This window comes from Anguilla rostrata, chromosome 8, assembly GCF_018555375.3.
Source record: "Anguilla rostrata isolate EN2019 chromosome 8, ASM1855537v3, whole genome shotgun sequence".
NCBI classification, from domain to species: Eukaryota; Metazoa; Chordata; class Actinopteri; order Anguilliformes; family Anguillidae; genus Anguilla; species Anguilla rostrata.
Window position 1 is genome coordinate 17958777 of NC_057940.1, and position 17502 is coordinate 17976278.

At 39.7% G+C, this 17502-nt stretch overlaps 3 protein-coding genes across 3 annotated transcripts; 2 read left to right on the forward strand and 1 right to left on the reverse strand.

Moving 5' to 3' along the window:
• Positions 1-932: 932 nt before the first annotated feature.
• epdr1 (ependymin related 1) lies at positions 933-6502 on the reverse strand. The gene is made up of 3 exons (XM_064346845.1): positions 6053-6502; positions 5089-5297; positions 933-4483 (listed from the first exon to the last, which is right to left on the reverse strand). Exons 1-3 carry the CDS (start codon positions 6313-6315, stop codon positions 4293-4295), a joined length of 663 nt encoding a protein of 220 aa, XP_064202915.1. The 5' UTR covers positions 6316-6502; the 3' UTR covers positions 933-4292.
• A 34-nt stretch (positions 6503-6536) lies between these two features.
• Positions 6537-11915, forward strand: LOC135261011 (secreted frizzled-related protein 4-like). Its single transcript, XM_064346844.1, has 6 exons — positions 6537-7887; positions 8105-8182; positions 8278-8343; positions 9407-9605; positions 10057-10120; positions 10571-11915. The coding sequence occupies exons 1-6, from the start codon at positions 7446-7448 to the stop codon at positions 10703-10705; spliced, it is 984 nt and encodes a 327-aa protein (XP_064202914.1). The 5' UTR covers positions 6537-7445; the 3' UTR covers positions 10706-11915.
• A 291-nt stretch (positions 11916-12206) lies between these two features.
• On the forward strand, positions 12207-16958 carry nol7 (nucleolar protein 7). Its single transcript, XM_064346848.1, has 8 exons — positions 12207-12424; positions 12532-12592; positions 12938-12993; positions 13101-13126; positions 13465-13591; positions 14926-15047; positions 15395-15472; positions 16524-16958. The coding sequence occupies exons 1-8, from the start codon at positions 12231-12233 to the stop codon at positions 16595-16597; spliced, it is 738 nt and encodes a 245-aa protein (XP_064202918.1). The 5' UTR covers positions 12207-12230; the 3' UTR covers positions 16598-16958.
• The last annotated feature ends 544 nt before the right edge of the window (positions 16959-17502 follow it).

Below are 17502 nucleotides of genomic sequence, written 5' to 3' on the forward strand. Positions count from 1 at the left end.
ATTAAAAGCAATGCTGCCCCCTGCAGTATGGTTGGTGTAACTATACACTTTTGCTAAGGAACACCTACTGCAATGGCCCACCAGTGATGCAGCATGTAAATTGCATGGCTGAGGGTGAATGCAGCCAGAATCTGTAGAGATACACAAGGGTCAGTCTGTAACCAGACACACTAATTCACTGAAGTAAGTCCTTCATGCTTTAACTACATTCCAGGCCATTGGGTATAGTGTCTCAGCTGTACAAGGTGTGGCTATTAAATAATGAGACTAATGCTGTAATTTAATTTTAATGAAGAAAACTTACATTTCAATTCCTTTCCCCTTCAATATATTCCCCTTCTGCAACTACACACTGCTGCATTCTGGTGTTACACTGATCAAAGCAGTGCAATAGTTCTTCCGTTAGTACTTGACCACCCTCCCTATTCACCTGATCTAGCACCATGCGACTTTGTTCTTTTCCCTAAAACCAAGTCTGCACTCAAGGAAACCCATTTCGAGTCTGTTCCAGAGGTAAAGAATAAAACGACGGAGCTTCTGAGACAACTAACGAAAGAAGACCTACTGCACTGCTTTGATCAGTGAAAGACCAGAATGCAGCGGTGTGTAGTTGCAGAAGGGGAATATATTGAAGGGGAAAGGAACTGAAATGTAAGTTTTCTTCATTAAAATTGAATTAAAGCATTAGTCTCATTATTTAATAGCCACACCTCATATATCCTGGAGATCAACCTTGCTTACCTTTGTTTATAAAAGCAATCCTTTATCATACATTGGTAAAAAAAAAAAATATATAAGAACACAAATTCAGATGCTATGTCAGGAGCAGGGCAGGACTCAAAGCCCGGTCTCCAGATTCAAAGTGTGGTCCTGTACTGATTGAGCTATTCACAAGGACTGGAAAACCAAAAAGCAGAGGCTGGCACAGAACGGCAGTTATAAAGTTTTAATTTTCAAAATTTTCAAAAAGGGCAAAAGCAAAAAAACAAAAGCAAGTATCCTCACTTCGCACAAACAAAGCAACTTAGGGCAAGAATCCACAGAGGTAGTCCAAAAAACATAGAATCAAAACTTTATTCCACAGCAGGCAAAAAAACTCAAGAAAGCTGAGAAGATAAGAAATCTCAGTGGTTACAAATAAACAGTTCTCAAAAAAAGTCACAAAACAGCCAAGACTTATTGCAATGAAGGCCGAGACACAGAGTGCTCATGCTCAACTTCACACAGAGTGCTCATGCGGTTCAATAGGCAAAGACTGAACAAAGACAGGCACAATAAGGGCAACTTAAATACACAAATCAAAAAAGACACAGGTGAAACACATTAGTTGATAACTTAATAAATGACAGACCCAAGAGAAACAAAAAAATCCATAATAGTGCCATCTGGTGGACAATAGATGGGATAGCAGTCCAGATCCTGACCGGCTAAATGAGAAGATTCACTTCTCTAATATCAGAAGGCATCCTAAGCCCTACGGTGCAGGGCGCACCCTATGTTATGGAATTTGTTTGGAAACACAACTCAATACAATTCAGCTACGTAAAACATAATTGATCATTGTGATGTTTCGTTTATGGGAAGTATCATCATTAAATAATGATCTGTTATACAAGACCAATATTTAAATATAGGAGGGCATAGAACGTCACCTTTGTCTCACCAAAGAAAATGCTTTTTCTTACTTTGTAAATGCATAAATTGTTAACAGTGTTGTGGGAGTAGTGGGTCATGGCGAGTTTTCCTCTACTGCTTCTCAGATACAGATGTAAATCCAATTTCTCTGTGGTGACTCATTCCCATGTGTATGACAGTACTGGCCACAGAGTTTATGACTTCACTTTCTTAATTCATTTATTTTTCCTGGAATCACGCCCTCCCCTGTCCATCCTACCAACTTTGCCGCAAATAATCCCTTAACTGCCTTGTTGTTGAATCCCAAATTGGTCACAGCTGGACCTGTGGAAAGTCTAGAAGGGACAATTAGTTAGCAAATGCAACCTAAAAACAAGGAGTCAGTTGCTCCCTTTCTGTGGTGATAACATGTCATTCTTGCATGAGTGTGTGTGAGTGTTTGTGCGTGTGTGCAGGCATTTGTGTGTGCGTGTATGTGTGTGTGTGTGTGTGTGTGTGTGTGTGTGATGTGAAGGTCACAGACAGCTAATTTGAGAAGACTTCTGGATTATAGCAAGGATGAGGAGTTATCCTGTTCACAGTCGCATCTGAATGATCACATAACCTCTCCTCACACCAATCCATGGCAGAGGTAATTACAATACAATTACCATTAAAGCTGAAGCAAAGGCAGACAGAGAGACACCAATGTGAGATGATGCCCAGTTTATCAGGTTGAGCCAAATTGAGCCTGTTGGGGCTCATTCTGTTAAGGCACTAGTGCGCATTTGGGCCCCCATAGGAAATGTATCTGCATGAAGTTATACTGTATGTGCCTTTCTCATATCTGTGCAAGGGCAACCTGTGAATTGCAGTGTGATAAGAAAATGCGGTGGACATTACATGCTTTAGAGGAGAGTGCATGCTTGTCTGTGCTCTCCTGAATGAACAGCAAAGATGAGCGTAGTGGCTTGATCGCGACTGGGAATTCCAAATTGGGGAGAAAAACATAAAACTGAATTTAGTACTGACTTTCCAATTAATCCCAGTATTACTGATGCTGACTGGCTGAAGCCTAATGGGATTATACATTTCTACACTTCCAAGAAAGTCTGAATCTTTAAGCAGTTGGGTCTGGCCTGAATGAACCTGACCAGTGTGTCATATAGTGAGTTGCTAGAGGAGAAGGCAAATAGACTGTCCCACTGCAACCCTGACCAAAAGGCAATCAACAAGGAACCACTTAGTGCAGTTATCATACCATTTATTTTCAAACAGGCTGTGGGGGGGATTGGGACTGTGAGCCGAATGCATAGATTACAAATAAATTGCTGACCTTTCTCGAAGAGACCAAAATGAACCCATCACCCCAAAGCAGTTTGAGTCAGAAACTGTTCTTTATAGTCAACAAAGTATCTGGCCGTGTCCACAGCAGTCTTGCCCACTGTCCGCAGGATGTCACTGCTCTCCCCCACTTCTCTCCCTGCTGTATCATCATCCTCCCCTCCTAACTCTCCGCCTACCCAGTGGTTACCTTCCTGCATGCTTTTCCAACCACTGAGAGGACCAGTTTTATCTCTATGTTCCATTCATCCCTCTGTTTCAGCAACCGCAGTATTCAGAAGAGGCTTGGGGCAAGCCAGAGCAAAAAAGGGGAAGCACAGAGTACAAGGCAAGACCTCATCTAATTCTCCCCATCACTCTTACGTAGTAAATCAAAATGGAAGATGGGATATCTGACTTGAAGCACCAACTCAACACTTTTCCAACTGCCAAATAACTTCAGACATTAAAATGACAATAATGTGTACAGAACAGCTTTCCTGTTTGTAATTTATTGGCAATTATGCGCAATTATACAAGAATAGAAAAAGACAAACGCCTACTTTTCTTTCAGCTTCGATTTAATGAGACAGAGAAAAGCTTCAAAGATTCAAAATCAACAACTAATCACAATAAAGCACTACCATGACAAAACTGTAATAATTAGCTATGCAACAAGATGAAACAATTTGTTGAGTAATGTATTTATTTGCTTCAGCAAAGACTGTAATTTAAAATTATATTATGAAGCGTTATATTATGTGTTTATAAAAAATGTTTTGTTTAAACCTGAAAAAAGGAAATCGCAATGCAGCACATAACCGAACTTATGCAGGGAAGCAAATTGTTGAAACAGACACATACATATATATGGTATGTGCTGTTTCCCTGTGCGGTTGACTATATAGCCTAACACTAGGCTTATAAGATTCATCATTCCTTTGGTGGCTCCTTAGTAATACAAACTCGTGGGCCTTTCTTTATTTACTTCCTTCACTTTTAACAAATTAGTTACTTTGTTTTTATATACTTCCATTTGCATTTGTAAGTTGACTTGGTGACTACAGTAGTTTACAAACAATACAGCTGAGGTAGGACACAGACTTGAATTATAAGGGACCGGTGTTCAATGAGAAGCTATAAAGGTCACTTCTGAGTATTGATTTGAAGACCAAATCAGTTCTGTTCTAATAAAGAAATATATCCTCACTAATAAATCATTACCCCTCCTAACCTCATTGGGTTAAAATGTCCCCAAATGTGAGCTAGGTTTGTCTGACATAGCTAGGTGTAATGGTTCCTTTCCACTCCCTGGGTATACAGTATATACTGTGCAAAATAAGTTTCCTGAGGCTTCAGCAGCCATGAGTCATCAAATTGAGCCTGGCAGACTGGCAGGTGGTGGGTGGAGTGAACACTTCAGGGTCGCTGATGCCCAGCTGTAAGTCAAAGAAGCGGGTGGAGGTTGTCACACTGCTGTTCCTGGTGTAGGTTTCCTGGACAGGGTAGCAGTCCTTGACTGTGTAAACACCAACCCAGGCCTCATCTGCACAGTACAGACAGACATTAATCAGTAATTCCACGCCAATTGCTTTTCTTTAAGATTCATTTATACCTGACCGGCAACAGTCAGGACGCTGATTTCAATCCACTATAAAGCGGGCAAGGAAAGGCATGTTTTTGTAAAGAAATGTAATGATATTTGAAACCACAAGCATCTTTATATGTCATCTTTATTTGACTTTATATGTTTAAAAACTGAGCTTTAACACAGAAATGTTCATCTTCATCTTCAATCAGTTGCAGTCTTTGTTATTAGAACTTTGTTCTTGTCTATTTGTGTGGACTGACCTCAACCTTGTTTCATTTACTCTCAGGCATAGATACTGCATAAGTCATGCATTTATACTGTATCTTACATGAGGCTGTTAACACTATGAACAGCACATGAGTAATGCTTGGCAATAATTAATATGCATGACAAAAAAATGACATTCCAAGACAAATACCGTCCTTGGAAACCGCCAGGGAAACATTCAGATAACATAAGACATGTAATCTGAAAACTCATTTGCAATCCAACAGAGTATTGATTTCTTGGTCAATAATAATAATAATAATAATAATAATAATAATAATAATAATAATAACTTTTTCGAGCAGGCTTCCTGTCTGACCACTCTTGCACTTCAATCATGTCACCAGGACCACCTATGAAGTACTGGTCCTCATAAGTGGAGTTTTCCGGAATGTCATAGGGATCCCAGGTTTGTGTCAGAGGGATCTTGGAGCACTGCTGGGTGACCTGTTCAATCTGGAATAGTACGGCACTCTTGAACAGATATATGTATTCAAAGAACCTTAAAAGATAAAGAAAGTTATTTTGCTGATAAGGTTTGTTGAAAGTAGGCATTTCATTAACCCGTTGTATTGCAGGTCATATTGTATCAGTCTGAGGCATATCATAATGCTGAAGGCACTTGTAGGCTACCACAATCTTATGGGTTCACACATTGAAAAATATGTAAATTCGTCCTGCATAGCACTTTTACAAAGCAACGCGTAGTGTAGAAATAAAATTAAAAATAAAAGCAGGATCCTGATACTTTACAATAACTGGCCATCATCATTATAGTATTCAGGATGACATGCTCACGGCACTCTCGGCTATGGATGGATGGCATTTAACCTACTGTGTGATTCGTTAATAGAAACGTTGAGTTGATACGATTATTCAAGTATTAAAGGGGGGAAGGGATCAATACGGAAAATAAAACAAATTACGTAAGGGAACACGGTTGTGTACAATGAAAAAAAAACCAAGGATGCTGCATCGCTTCTGTGCATCGCTTACGATTGACGTTTACGATTGCCGTGAAGCCCAAAATTCGTAAGGCACGCATAAAATAAAGGAGAGGATTTCTTATATTCGTATAAGAATCGCTTCAATGCATGCGTCTTTAGCAAAGAGTCCTGACAGAGTCACGTGTTCATAATGCAGTTACTGTCATCATCAAAAATGTTATATCACGTTCCGATCATAACGACTCATCAACAAATCCGATGTCAAGGACTGAGTAGAATGTTGGTATGAGCAGAATAATACGTTGCCTACTTTTTGCATGGTACGTGTCCTCTCTTCTCCTCCAAGACTCTAATTCGCTGGTTCTGTCCATCATACGAGACCATGGCCCTCGTGTTCCTCCCTGTTTTGTGATCATATTCCACAGACCTGCCTTCCCATTGTTGCGGTGCTAAACAGGGCTGAACGGTACCGAAAGTCCCAGGGTAAGCTCGTGAGGGTTTCACTTCCGACAAGCATAATACTAAAGTGGAAAAAAGCACAAGCATCTTGTCAAATGGACGTTCCAAATGCATAAACAGCTACGAAGAAACAGTATATAATCGGCACGGCTGCTAATGGCGGTGCGTTTGGCCGCTCGGCACCCTAGCTTAGAAAAACCCTCGTAATTTTCTGCAAACCGTGCTGCGCAGAAGCAGTAAGTGAACTAGAATCCCTACATACCATATACCACACTGTTCTTCTGAGCACTGGCACTTTTTTGTATGCGGTGCAGAAAGTATATCTCGAGAAGCTGTATTGGCTAGTATAACACAGTGGTTCCCAACCTTGGTCTTGGAGTACCCCTGTGTATAGCCTACTGGTTTTCATTCCAACCACAATTGCAATCCCCAAATTTTAACGAGATGTCAATTTTTCCTAATTAGTTTTTCATGAGGGATTATTTACCCACCTAAGCCACATTATATCAAAAATAGCAGTGAACAATAAAATTCCCATTTTCATATTGTGCTACATTCCAAAAAAATGCATAAAAGACGGTAAATCAATAGACGTACCTGAACACGTGCTAATTTCCTGTTATTAATACGAGGTTTGGCTCGTTATCGTTTGCTTTGTCTTAAAATTTTTCATTATCTTCCAGATGGTTAGGTTTAGTGGTCAGGAGTCCACACTTAGAAGCCTATTGATTCACATCAGTCTTTAATTTGATCGATTAAAAATAATTTACCTTTTTATGCAGTTGTTTGCAATGTAGGACAGTAAGCACAATATGAACATGGAATTGTTTTCTTCATGGTAGGCATAGCTAGTTTTGACATAATGTGGTTTAAGAGGGTGAAACAGACGATAACTGGTGGGCCAATTTACGCAGTGCAACTCCACGCTAATGGGGATGCGAGAATTTAGTGTAACTCATGTCAATGGTGTCACTGACTTTGGAAAACAATAAACGATGTAGTCGAAAAGAAGCGGTAAGAAGGCATGTCACTTGTGGCTTTTGTATTCCTCCCACGCTAAATCAAAGGTAACACTTCCATCACCGATGTTTGTAGTAGCTCCATTCAGCCATCCTTGAACTGGTATCAGCCGTGACTTAATTCTCACTGTCTTTATGAACGTGCGTGGATTTACGGGTATCAATCAATTTATATAAAGCATTTTCTTTTTGATTAGCTGGCAGGTGAACTCTTATATTGTGGATATGCTCCGAGTAGCGACCGCTATTCTGTGTTTCTTGGTAGGTGGAGTGGTGGTACATAGTGCCCCCTGCGAGCCGGTTCATATTCACATGTGCAGAACTATGCCGTGGAACATGACAAGAATGCCCAACCACCTGTATCATAGCACTCAGCAGAATGCAATACTGGCAATAGAGCAATACGAGGAGCTCGTGGACATCAACTGCAGCGAGGTATTGCGCTTTTTCTTGTGTGCAATGTATGCTCCAATCTGCGCATTTGACTTCCTCCATGACCCGATCAAGCCTTGCAAGTCGGTGTGTCAAAGAGCGAGGGATGGATGCGAGCCCATCATGAGGCGCTATAACCACAGCTGGCCAGAAATATTCGCTTGCGAAGAATTACCAGTTTACGACCGCGGAGTCTGCATATCACCTGAAGCGATGGTGACTGAATTTGCCGAAGGTGAGTCTCTAATGTTCGCCTTTCGTTTTTATGGAACAGTGAGGTGAGTATGGAAATAAATTACTAGGGGCACCGAGCGTCTAATTTTCCAAAGACCTGATAAACTATTACAACTCTACGCGTTGAACATGCTAACCGCCCTTAATTTTGTTTGCATAAATCAAATAAGCAGCACTGCGACTATTTATTTTAATATACCATTTTAACTTCATTCAAGATGTAAAAGTTGTCGATGCCTCGCTAGACGTAATGCCAAACGAACCACAAGCTTTGGACTGCAAAACGTGGAATTCTGGTGAGTGAATGCGCATGGCTGGTCTCACAAGCTAGTCACCATTAACTGAATAAATCATTGCTGATTTACTGTCTGTGCCGAATGCATCTCAACAGATAGATGCAGATGCAGTAAAATGAAACCAACACTTACAACATATATGGAGATGAAGTATGATTACGGTATGTACCCCTATACCAATAACACGTTCGGTATCAGCCTGGAAGTCTATTATTTAGTCATGGATATTTATATATATGAAAAACATATAAATGAACCCCCTTCTTGCTTCAGTAGGCTGCTGGAGCAAACAATCACTATATATATATATATATATATATATACAACAAAAATGATTTCACTGTCCAAATATGGACCGTATTTGGACAGTGAAATAATTTTTGTTGTTTTGGCTCTGTAATCCAGCACATTGGATTTGAAATGATATGATGACTATGAGGTTAAAGTGCAGCTTATCAGCTTTTATTTTAATTTTTACATCCTTAATTTGGAGCAGCCAATTGTTAAATTACTTTTGGTCCCTCAGAAAGGGGCACTATGTGTAAAAAATGGCTGCAATGTACTTGTTGCAATGTAATTGTTGCACTTGTGTCAAGTACATGTTCCACATGTACTTGACACAAATCCAATGTGCTGGAGTACAGTGCTAAAACACAAAAATTATGTTATTGTGTCAATTGGGTGAAGTACGTATGGACTGCACTGTGTTCACTGCCCACTTTATTTGGTACAACTTCTCTTTAAACTATAGTATGCTCCTCCAAACAGCTAATTATGTGGCTTCAACTCAATATATAAAGCATGCATGCAAGTTTAATTTTTTGTTTGACCAAACATTAGAATAGGCAAGAATGTGATGTAACAACTCTGACTGTGGTATCATTTTTGGTGCCAGATGTGGTGGATTCAGCATCTCAGAAACAGCTGCCCTCCCAGGATTTTTCTGCACTACAGTCTGTAGAGTTTACAGAGAATGGTGCGATAAACAAAAAAACATCCAGCGAGTGGTAGTTCTATGTTTCAAAAACACCTTGTTAATGAGAGAGCTCAGAGAATAATGGGCAGACTTGTTAAAGCTCAACGGAATGGAGTGTGTGTGTGTACGTCTTCTGTATATCTGAAGATAGGAATGTTTTACAATAAGTATCCTAAGCAGTAGGTATCTTGTATAGGTAATTAATTATTCATGACCATATTTTGTTGCATTTTTTCCCTCACCTGCAGTTATTCATGCAAAAGTTGTAGACATGAATCAGACTGGATGCCATGAAGTGATTGTGCTTGTAGAGGTGAAAGAGAAGGTCAAATCTTCCCAGTCAATCACAGAAACTCTCGTACCTGTAATATCAAATTCCTCATGCACGTGCCTGCAACCTCAACCCAATCAAGAAGTAATTATCATGTGCTATGAGTGGGGCTCAAGGTAAGTTGCTTCTGACAGCAAATAGACCATGATTACATTACTTTGAAATTCATTAGACCTGCAGGTATGAGTGTTATACAGTAACTGCTAGTTTGCACTTTTGAGACGATGTTTGTTTATTTATTTATGTATTTATGTATGTATTTATTTATTTATTTATTTATTTATTTTGGTTCTTGAAAATCCACGCAATGCAGCTTTTATGTAGTGTTAGCTGGGCATCTATTTAAGGAATATTCATTTCAAGAGCCTCTTTACATCATATTTCTCATAGAGGCAACCCTGAAAGGTCCCTGCTTTGAATTTTATCATCTCAACAGTCTTGGGGCACAACTAACCACCAACTTTATTAAAAGCTGAATGTGTGCGAAGTTTTCAATTATTAGACATTTTATGACATAATTGCACCTGGACTATATAAGGCTGTTGAAAAACCTTGTTGTCACTCCAGACTGATGATGCTGGACAGTTGCATCATAGAGGAATGGAAAGACCAGTTGTTGAAGAGATATAAGGTAAGGTCAGCCCCTTAAAAGTGCGGCCTTTCAGGTATTATTATTATTATTATTATTACAGTAGTAGAAGCAGTGGCACTAGCAATAGTATCATACATGCACATTTCTAGTCAAAGCGCTGATCCCTTGCTATTATTTAACATTAGTGCAATGATGATTCACTGAAACAAAGCTAAGCATTCATCATTTTGCGAATGGGGCTTGTGGCCAAGTTAAAGTTCATGCAATTCCTACAGTAGGTTGTCCAGTGTTTCAGTTCACTGGTTTCTTTGCCACCAGAATGTTAGAAATTGTCAAGCAATCATTTAAAACCTTTCTCTCATTAAATACATACATTTTCAGGCAGAACTGTGTCCCACCTTGTTCCAGTACACGCCACACTCACGTAAAGTCCATTGTAGGTTTTAACTCTTCCTGTGCTATTTGAGAGTCTTCTTTCCATCCATACAGCGCTGGGAACAGCGACTGCAAGAGCAACAGCAGAGGGGTCCCAAGATTAATGCGAGAGGCACAGAGGCGGGCGTGAGGAAAACAACCAGGGCCAAGAAGAAAGCGAGAAAGGGTGGCCAACATGGGAAGCTTTAAACTGCCTCTCCAGCGTGCCATATTCTCTCAGATACTGACTGCAGGAATCTGCCTCCCTTGCGATGGATATCAAAATATTTTAAAAATATATAAGGAATGTGTTCTTAATACAAAATAAAAACAAGTTTGTAAGGAGTGATGCATTTTGTGAAATGCTACATATTGAATTTGTAACATTGAATGTTCTCATGAACACTAATCTCATGTAGGCAAAAATATAATTACTTCTTATAATAAACTTTATAACGCCATCCCAGAAATGTATATGAGGATTACTGTACAATGGCTGTTTGTTCAATATGCATGTAGTTTGCTTTAACTTAATTTCCTAGGATAGAAAACAAGTGGGATAGGAGACCATTTGGGCAGTTGGCTCTGAACGAATATACAAATCCCTCTGTGTGGCCAGGGTTTCAATTTTCTGTCATGGCACTTACTGAAGTGTGAGCCAATATCTTTATGAATAAAGAAGAAAAGTACAGGAGGGTGGATGTGTCCATTACCCTTAAAATGAATAAATAAAATAAATAAGTGGGACAACCCCAGAATGCACATACAATCACTGCAAAACACCTTCCAAGATGATGTCTTCCATGTTAGAGCTCCCTGCTGAAAAATGAGGAAATTATATGCTTATTCTGTGAGGAATTATACCCAGAGACATTGCAAGTAGACACATGGTTATTATATATTGTACAATGCTTTTGTAAGCCTTCAACCGTAATTAGCATTTTCTAACTAAAGAAAAATAAGAAAAAACAGTTGGTCTGTTTAAACCAATGCTGTGTGTGTTTAGACAAAAAAATGTCCATGTGTCACAGAGGAATCACTTCTATACGGTTTACACTATGTGTCTGAAGAATAACAGCCAGTTCATTTGACAGCCCCAGTAAAATAAAAGGGTTTCTGTTGACTCATTTGTTTTCATGGATTACATTTTCTGGAGAATCTGGATGTATTATCTTTATGGAAATCAACAAGTCTCCGGCAAAGGATAAAAAAACAGATCATTTGTTGGAGAAGAAAATTATCTTAAATGGCAAAAGATAAATGGTGCGATCAACGCTCCTACCTCTGTTCATAACAGTCCACTCATCATACAAGATGTCTAAACTGTTTGCAAATAGAACTCCCTACCAGTCTGAAGGGATTAACGCCTACTGAATTCAACAGGATGCAAATCCTGCTCGATGCAACAGGATATAGTGGTACAAATAAGTGTGAACAGCAGAAATAATTGATTTTATGGTCTGGAATATTAAATAATGAACAATAACTTAAGATGAGCACTTGCCAGCTCAACGGGTTGTACTTAAAATATATAGCATTTGCACATAAGTAAGAACGGTTTTATATGGTCTATGGTTATGACCGACTTTTACACAGTCTATGGTTATTATATGATTTACCTCTGTCGTCGTAGAACATTAACACCCGTGCCACTAGAGGGAGTCATGCCTATCGTAGCCTGTGAAAACAACATCGTAGTGAGGTGAAAGTTCACGATGTTGTTTCTGATTTAAAGATGGCGAAAAAGCAGCATGGGAAAGTAGGCGTCCAAATGGGTAAGCAAAAAAGTAAGAAAATAACAGAAAATTTACATTTAGGAGTCGCATCCAGCGAAGAGGACGACGATGAGGCCCCAGAAGAGGTGACATTCGAGGATTCTAAAGCGGTGGCCTTACGGAGTATGCGAGAGGCCATTGATACCGCAAGAAGGTGCTTTGCAGTATAATATTCGCGAGTTGGCTAGTATCTCATACATTTGTTGCTTGATACAATAATTAGCTTGGTGGTTGCTTTTAACAACCGTCATTTGTTTCCAGAGAAAAAGAATTATTGAAGGAAAAACGAAGAAAGAGGCAGGAACTGTTCCAGGAGCAAAAGGTACGATTTCAGAACGAAATGGGCAATGAGAATATTGCACAGTTAGCTACCTTTCAACACAATGTGTAACTACGAAGTTCTGCGCATAAAGGTTAGTAACGCAATGAGTGCTGCGTTTTTTGTAATGTTGGTGAATGAGTTTGTATTCGCAAGATTTTACGACGTTGTAGCCTGCTGTTGTAACCTGTAAGAAGGCACTTTTGATGCATGATTGCCCCTGTCCTGCGGTATATAGGCTAAATGTAATCTAGAGGTTATATGTCCGTTTTCTCGGATAACTGGTCTGATCAGCGAAATTGTAATGATAGTATTGTTGTCATTATTATTTTTATCTGCTCCTAACAGAAAAGAAAGCTTCTCCCCGATGATATCCTGGAAGAAATAGACTCTACTATTCCAAAGTAAGCGTTCCCGAATGCACTTCTGGTAGAAGGACATGAAAATATAGTTAATTCAGTTTCACAATAGTCTAAAATAAGTAATGGTTCTCTCCTTCTATTCCTTTCAGAAAGCCAAAGGCATCCAAAGTTCAAGGTATGACATTGAACCTATATGCAGTTCGCAAATGCAGAATATCCTTCATGTTCTGCAGTGCAATTGCGTACATCAACGTTGTCTGGCTGAATGATGGCAATTAAATGCTTTTGTCAAAATAGAAAAGGCCTGCAGATTGCAATTGCTGTAATTATTATTATTTTTTAAATCACAGGTTTGAAATTTGCTTATGAATTGATGGATTAATTCAGTTACAACTTATTTTTCAAATTGGTTGACAGCCCTAGAATTAACTTTTTGATTTGCACTTCTCTTACAGCCTTGTTTATCAGTCATCTCCATTACTCCTGAAGTTATGGTCTTTCTTTGTTTTCTAGCTGAAAAAGCAGGGGATGGAGAGGAGGCAAGCTCCTCTGGAGTTGAGGAGAGTGGTGGATCAGACACAGATGGGGTAGAAGAAAAGGGGGAGGCAAAGAAGAAGAAGAAGAAGCGGAAGAGACGAAGGTAAAGTGATGGTTTACTCCAGAGATTAGCCAGAACTGCAGGATTAGGTACAGGTCTCACCTGTGTCTCAATCATGTATTATCAGTGTCTGCCAAGGCTGTGTACAACAGCACTGAGGAATGCCCATCTTGTGTGCTGTACTGGAGGGTATGCACATGACGTCACCGCAGGCGAAAGTGCTGCGGTTACACCCACTGAGTGGCAGAAAGACTATGAGTGACAGCGTTAGCATTCAGCTTGAATGCCCCGAAGACACAAAAAACATCTAAAATGGGAAAGGTTGTGCGATTGACTGTACAAATAGATTCAATAAGAAATCGGAGGTATCTTTTTACAGACTTCCAAAAGCTAAAGAAAAGAGAAGCAGATGGATCGCTGCAATTTGCAGAAACAACTGGAATCCAGGCACCGAAACGTGGATTTGCGGTTGTCATTTTGTGTCAGGTAGGCTATGTTGGATTTTTGGGTAAAATCATACCTTAAGTTATGTACTGTATTGACTACTCATCAATTAAATATTTAGCATCTTTCATTTATATTCTGTGTAACTGTGAAGTTTTTGTCAGCATTTATTAAAAATCATCCATGATGATGAGCCTTGTGTTCTACAAACAAAGGGGGGATGGTTAGATCGTATTAGCTAGCCAAGCATATAAATTATTAAGGTATGATTTTACCCAAAAATCCAACATACCTGACACAAAATAACAACCGCAAATCCACGTTTCAGTGCCTGGATTCGAGTTGTTTCTGCGAATAGCAGCGATGCATTTGCTTCTCTTTTCTTTAGCTTTCGGCAGTCTGTAAAAAGATAGCTCCGATTTCTTGTTGAATGTCCACGGACCACTGATTCTTTGGTAAATTGTAAGGATCACTGTCGAGTCCAACTGCCTTTAATTTAAGCAGATAATCGTTTGTTTTACTCCCGGTTTGGCTGTTTCCTATACTAAAGACAGCCATGTCGCAGCATGTTTTGCCACTCAGTCCCGACTGAGGGGACGTGTTCCGGTGGGAAAGTGACGTCAATGCATACCCTCTATAGGAATGGGCCAGCTATATATATTGAGTTATTTCTGTGTGTATGTTTTACTCGTATATACGAAACTTGGAGTTTTATGTCTTTAGTTATGTTATGTGATATCACAATCTCTAAAGAGACAACCTTACCCCGAACAACAAATACGGAGAACATGTGTTTCAGATACTTAACTACCTTTACAACTACCTGATGTCTATGAAGACACATGCTATAGGTCCTATAACTCAGTAATTTCTGTTGTGTCTTTAAAGAATACACATGTATTTTGAGTGTAAATATGTGTTCCACCCATCAGCTTGAAGGGGAACAGTAGCGTTATGAGATTGAAAGACCAATCCCTGTCCAGCAAGCAGCAGCAGAGCGCCCTCGATTTCATCCAGTCCCGCCTGTATGGTCCGGGGGCCAACAGAACCACAGGTGAGAACCAGAGCTCTGACAACAACAGATGCACCAATCACACTCAGTCCCTCAGAATGCTCATAACTGCTGGGTCAACTTGACAGAGGAGCTGGGTGTCACCTTGCCATACATGAAAGGCCTGGGAAGTCATACAAGTGTGTTTAAGCTGCTAGCCCTTGGTGTAGTGGCTAGCCAAGAAAAGGTGCTTTAGGCAGGAGCGGGGTTGAAAATCTGTGTGTGTTCAGATGTTGCCTGCTGTAAGCTCCTAGGGAGCAAGTATGCAATTAATTTTGTCTATCGCTAGATAAATGCCTCCTACATGACATTTGTTTGGTTTTCTAATTTGTTTCTTGTCTCATTCTCAGTCAATCAGCTTCTTTCACTGCAAAACAAGAGGGCCTTAAACAAAACCGCCGCCGTACAATTTGTGGACAAGCAGTGGGGTGAGTCTGGATGAATCGCGGGTAAACCAGATGCTTGTAGAGCATGGTCATCTTTGTGAGGCACAACACCATAGCCATATGGCTGATTCACATTAGAAAGTGGTTGTCATACTCTATCTTGGGCCCCCTGTGTATGGTTTTTGTTGCTCCCAATCAGTTTAGAGTGCTTAAGTTCCTCCATAATTTCCCCCCTACGTGGCTCAATGCAGGTTTGGCTCATTGTTATCTGCTTTACCTTTGAACTCATTTCCACTCTAGGTATTCTCACTTTCAGCAGTTAGAAACCCACCATTTTCATCTGTCAGTCTATAGTCACTTGAGTTATTTTGAAAGTTCTTTCTAAAGGAACCATTTGCTATATGGCACATTAGATAAATCAATTGTTTCTAATATTGAAAGTTTTGTAATGTGAATACCGGACATGTATTCATGGCATGTATAGCTATTTTTGAGTCTGTATGGCTTTAAGAGGCAAAAACCTCCAACAAAAAGAATTAAGTGTCTAATAAGAACAATTAAAAGCATGTAATATTGCAGGGGTTGCGGTTGTGGTTGGAGAAATCTAGTAAATAGGACTGAGTATGAGAATCCCTATTTAAAGGAACCACAGTGCACAGAATACACTGCAGATCCACTGACTTTTATGGTATGTGGATCGGCCATACCATAAAATGGGAAAGCATAAATAAGGGTCCATCCTAATAATTTAAAGATCATTGAATGCACATTGTAGTTTGGACAGCCTATTGCCCTAAAGAGATCCACATTATCTTTGGCACCATTTCTCAGAAGAACAGCTGAAAATCTGCAGGTTCGAGGGGTCTGTGGTTATATAGATTTAAATAATGTAATATTAAGTAAATCTCATACATAAAACAGGACATTAAATGACATGTTGATAATTGAAGAGAGATGGTTTAGAGGTCATATGTGGGTTTATTGTGGACTGGAGGCTTTAGCATTCTTTCTGGAGTCACTGGCCTTTCCTCTGCTGTGTCGAGTGCACAGTTCTCCTTCAGTGTTCTGAGGCTCCTCTTGCCCATTTCTCCAGGTGCAGAGAAGAAGGAGGAGGCAGAGAAGTTCAAGAAGAGGTGGAAGAACAAGCAGGGGGTGGGGCTGAGCTGAGGGTGGGGCGGAGCCACTGTGGAGAGCTCCACCCAAGTGTCCTCCCTCACTCAGACTGGAATGTGGGGCTACGGACTCATGTTGACCCAATACTGCCCTCTGTAGGAATGACCAATCTTCTGGTCAAACCGCAGCTATGTTGCAAAATTGAAAGTAACATGATGTTGTCAAAACTATTGGAGAGGAACATTTTCTGTTCCTTGTTTATTTTTTGTAAAGTATAAATAAAGTTTTCCTCAAACCATGTTTTGTACTATAACAGGGTTATATTGCACACACTTCTGGAAGCGACAACGATCGTTTCCCATATGGATATCTCTTACTTGATGATGCAGAATAAAAGTTTTGTGTGTGCAAATTACTAGAATCTGATCACTCCATTTGTTTCATTAGTCAAATTAACACTGGCTCTTGCCTTCAGCCACAATGGTAATGTTGGCCTGTTGCGTGTTACTCTACAATCCATTCCCTTGAACCATTAAGCACCCTTAGAAACTGATTTCATTAAGTAATTTGTATTCTGATTGTTTCTGATTTAATACTGGTCAGCAGTTTTGCAGAAATAGAATGCCTAATTCTGTGATGAAATTAAACTGCACAGCAATGACAAACCAGCCATAGTTTGCAGCATCCATTGAAACTTTCTCACCATTCTGTGGATGCAATAGCTCTGAAAACTCCAGACTGGCATATCAAGAACCAGCTCTGCCTGACTGGACTTGCTTTCCATTATGTTCATTTAATTCTGTGAACAGCAAACCATACTTGGCTTTTTTTCCTTCAAAATCACAAGCAGTTTGACAATTGAATGTAAAAAAACAAAAAACAAAAAAAAACATTGCACACGGCTGCGCTGTATTGGTTTGAAATTATTTCATAAGCACATATCAAAAATAATGTACAAT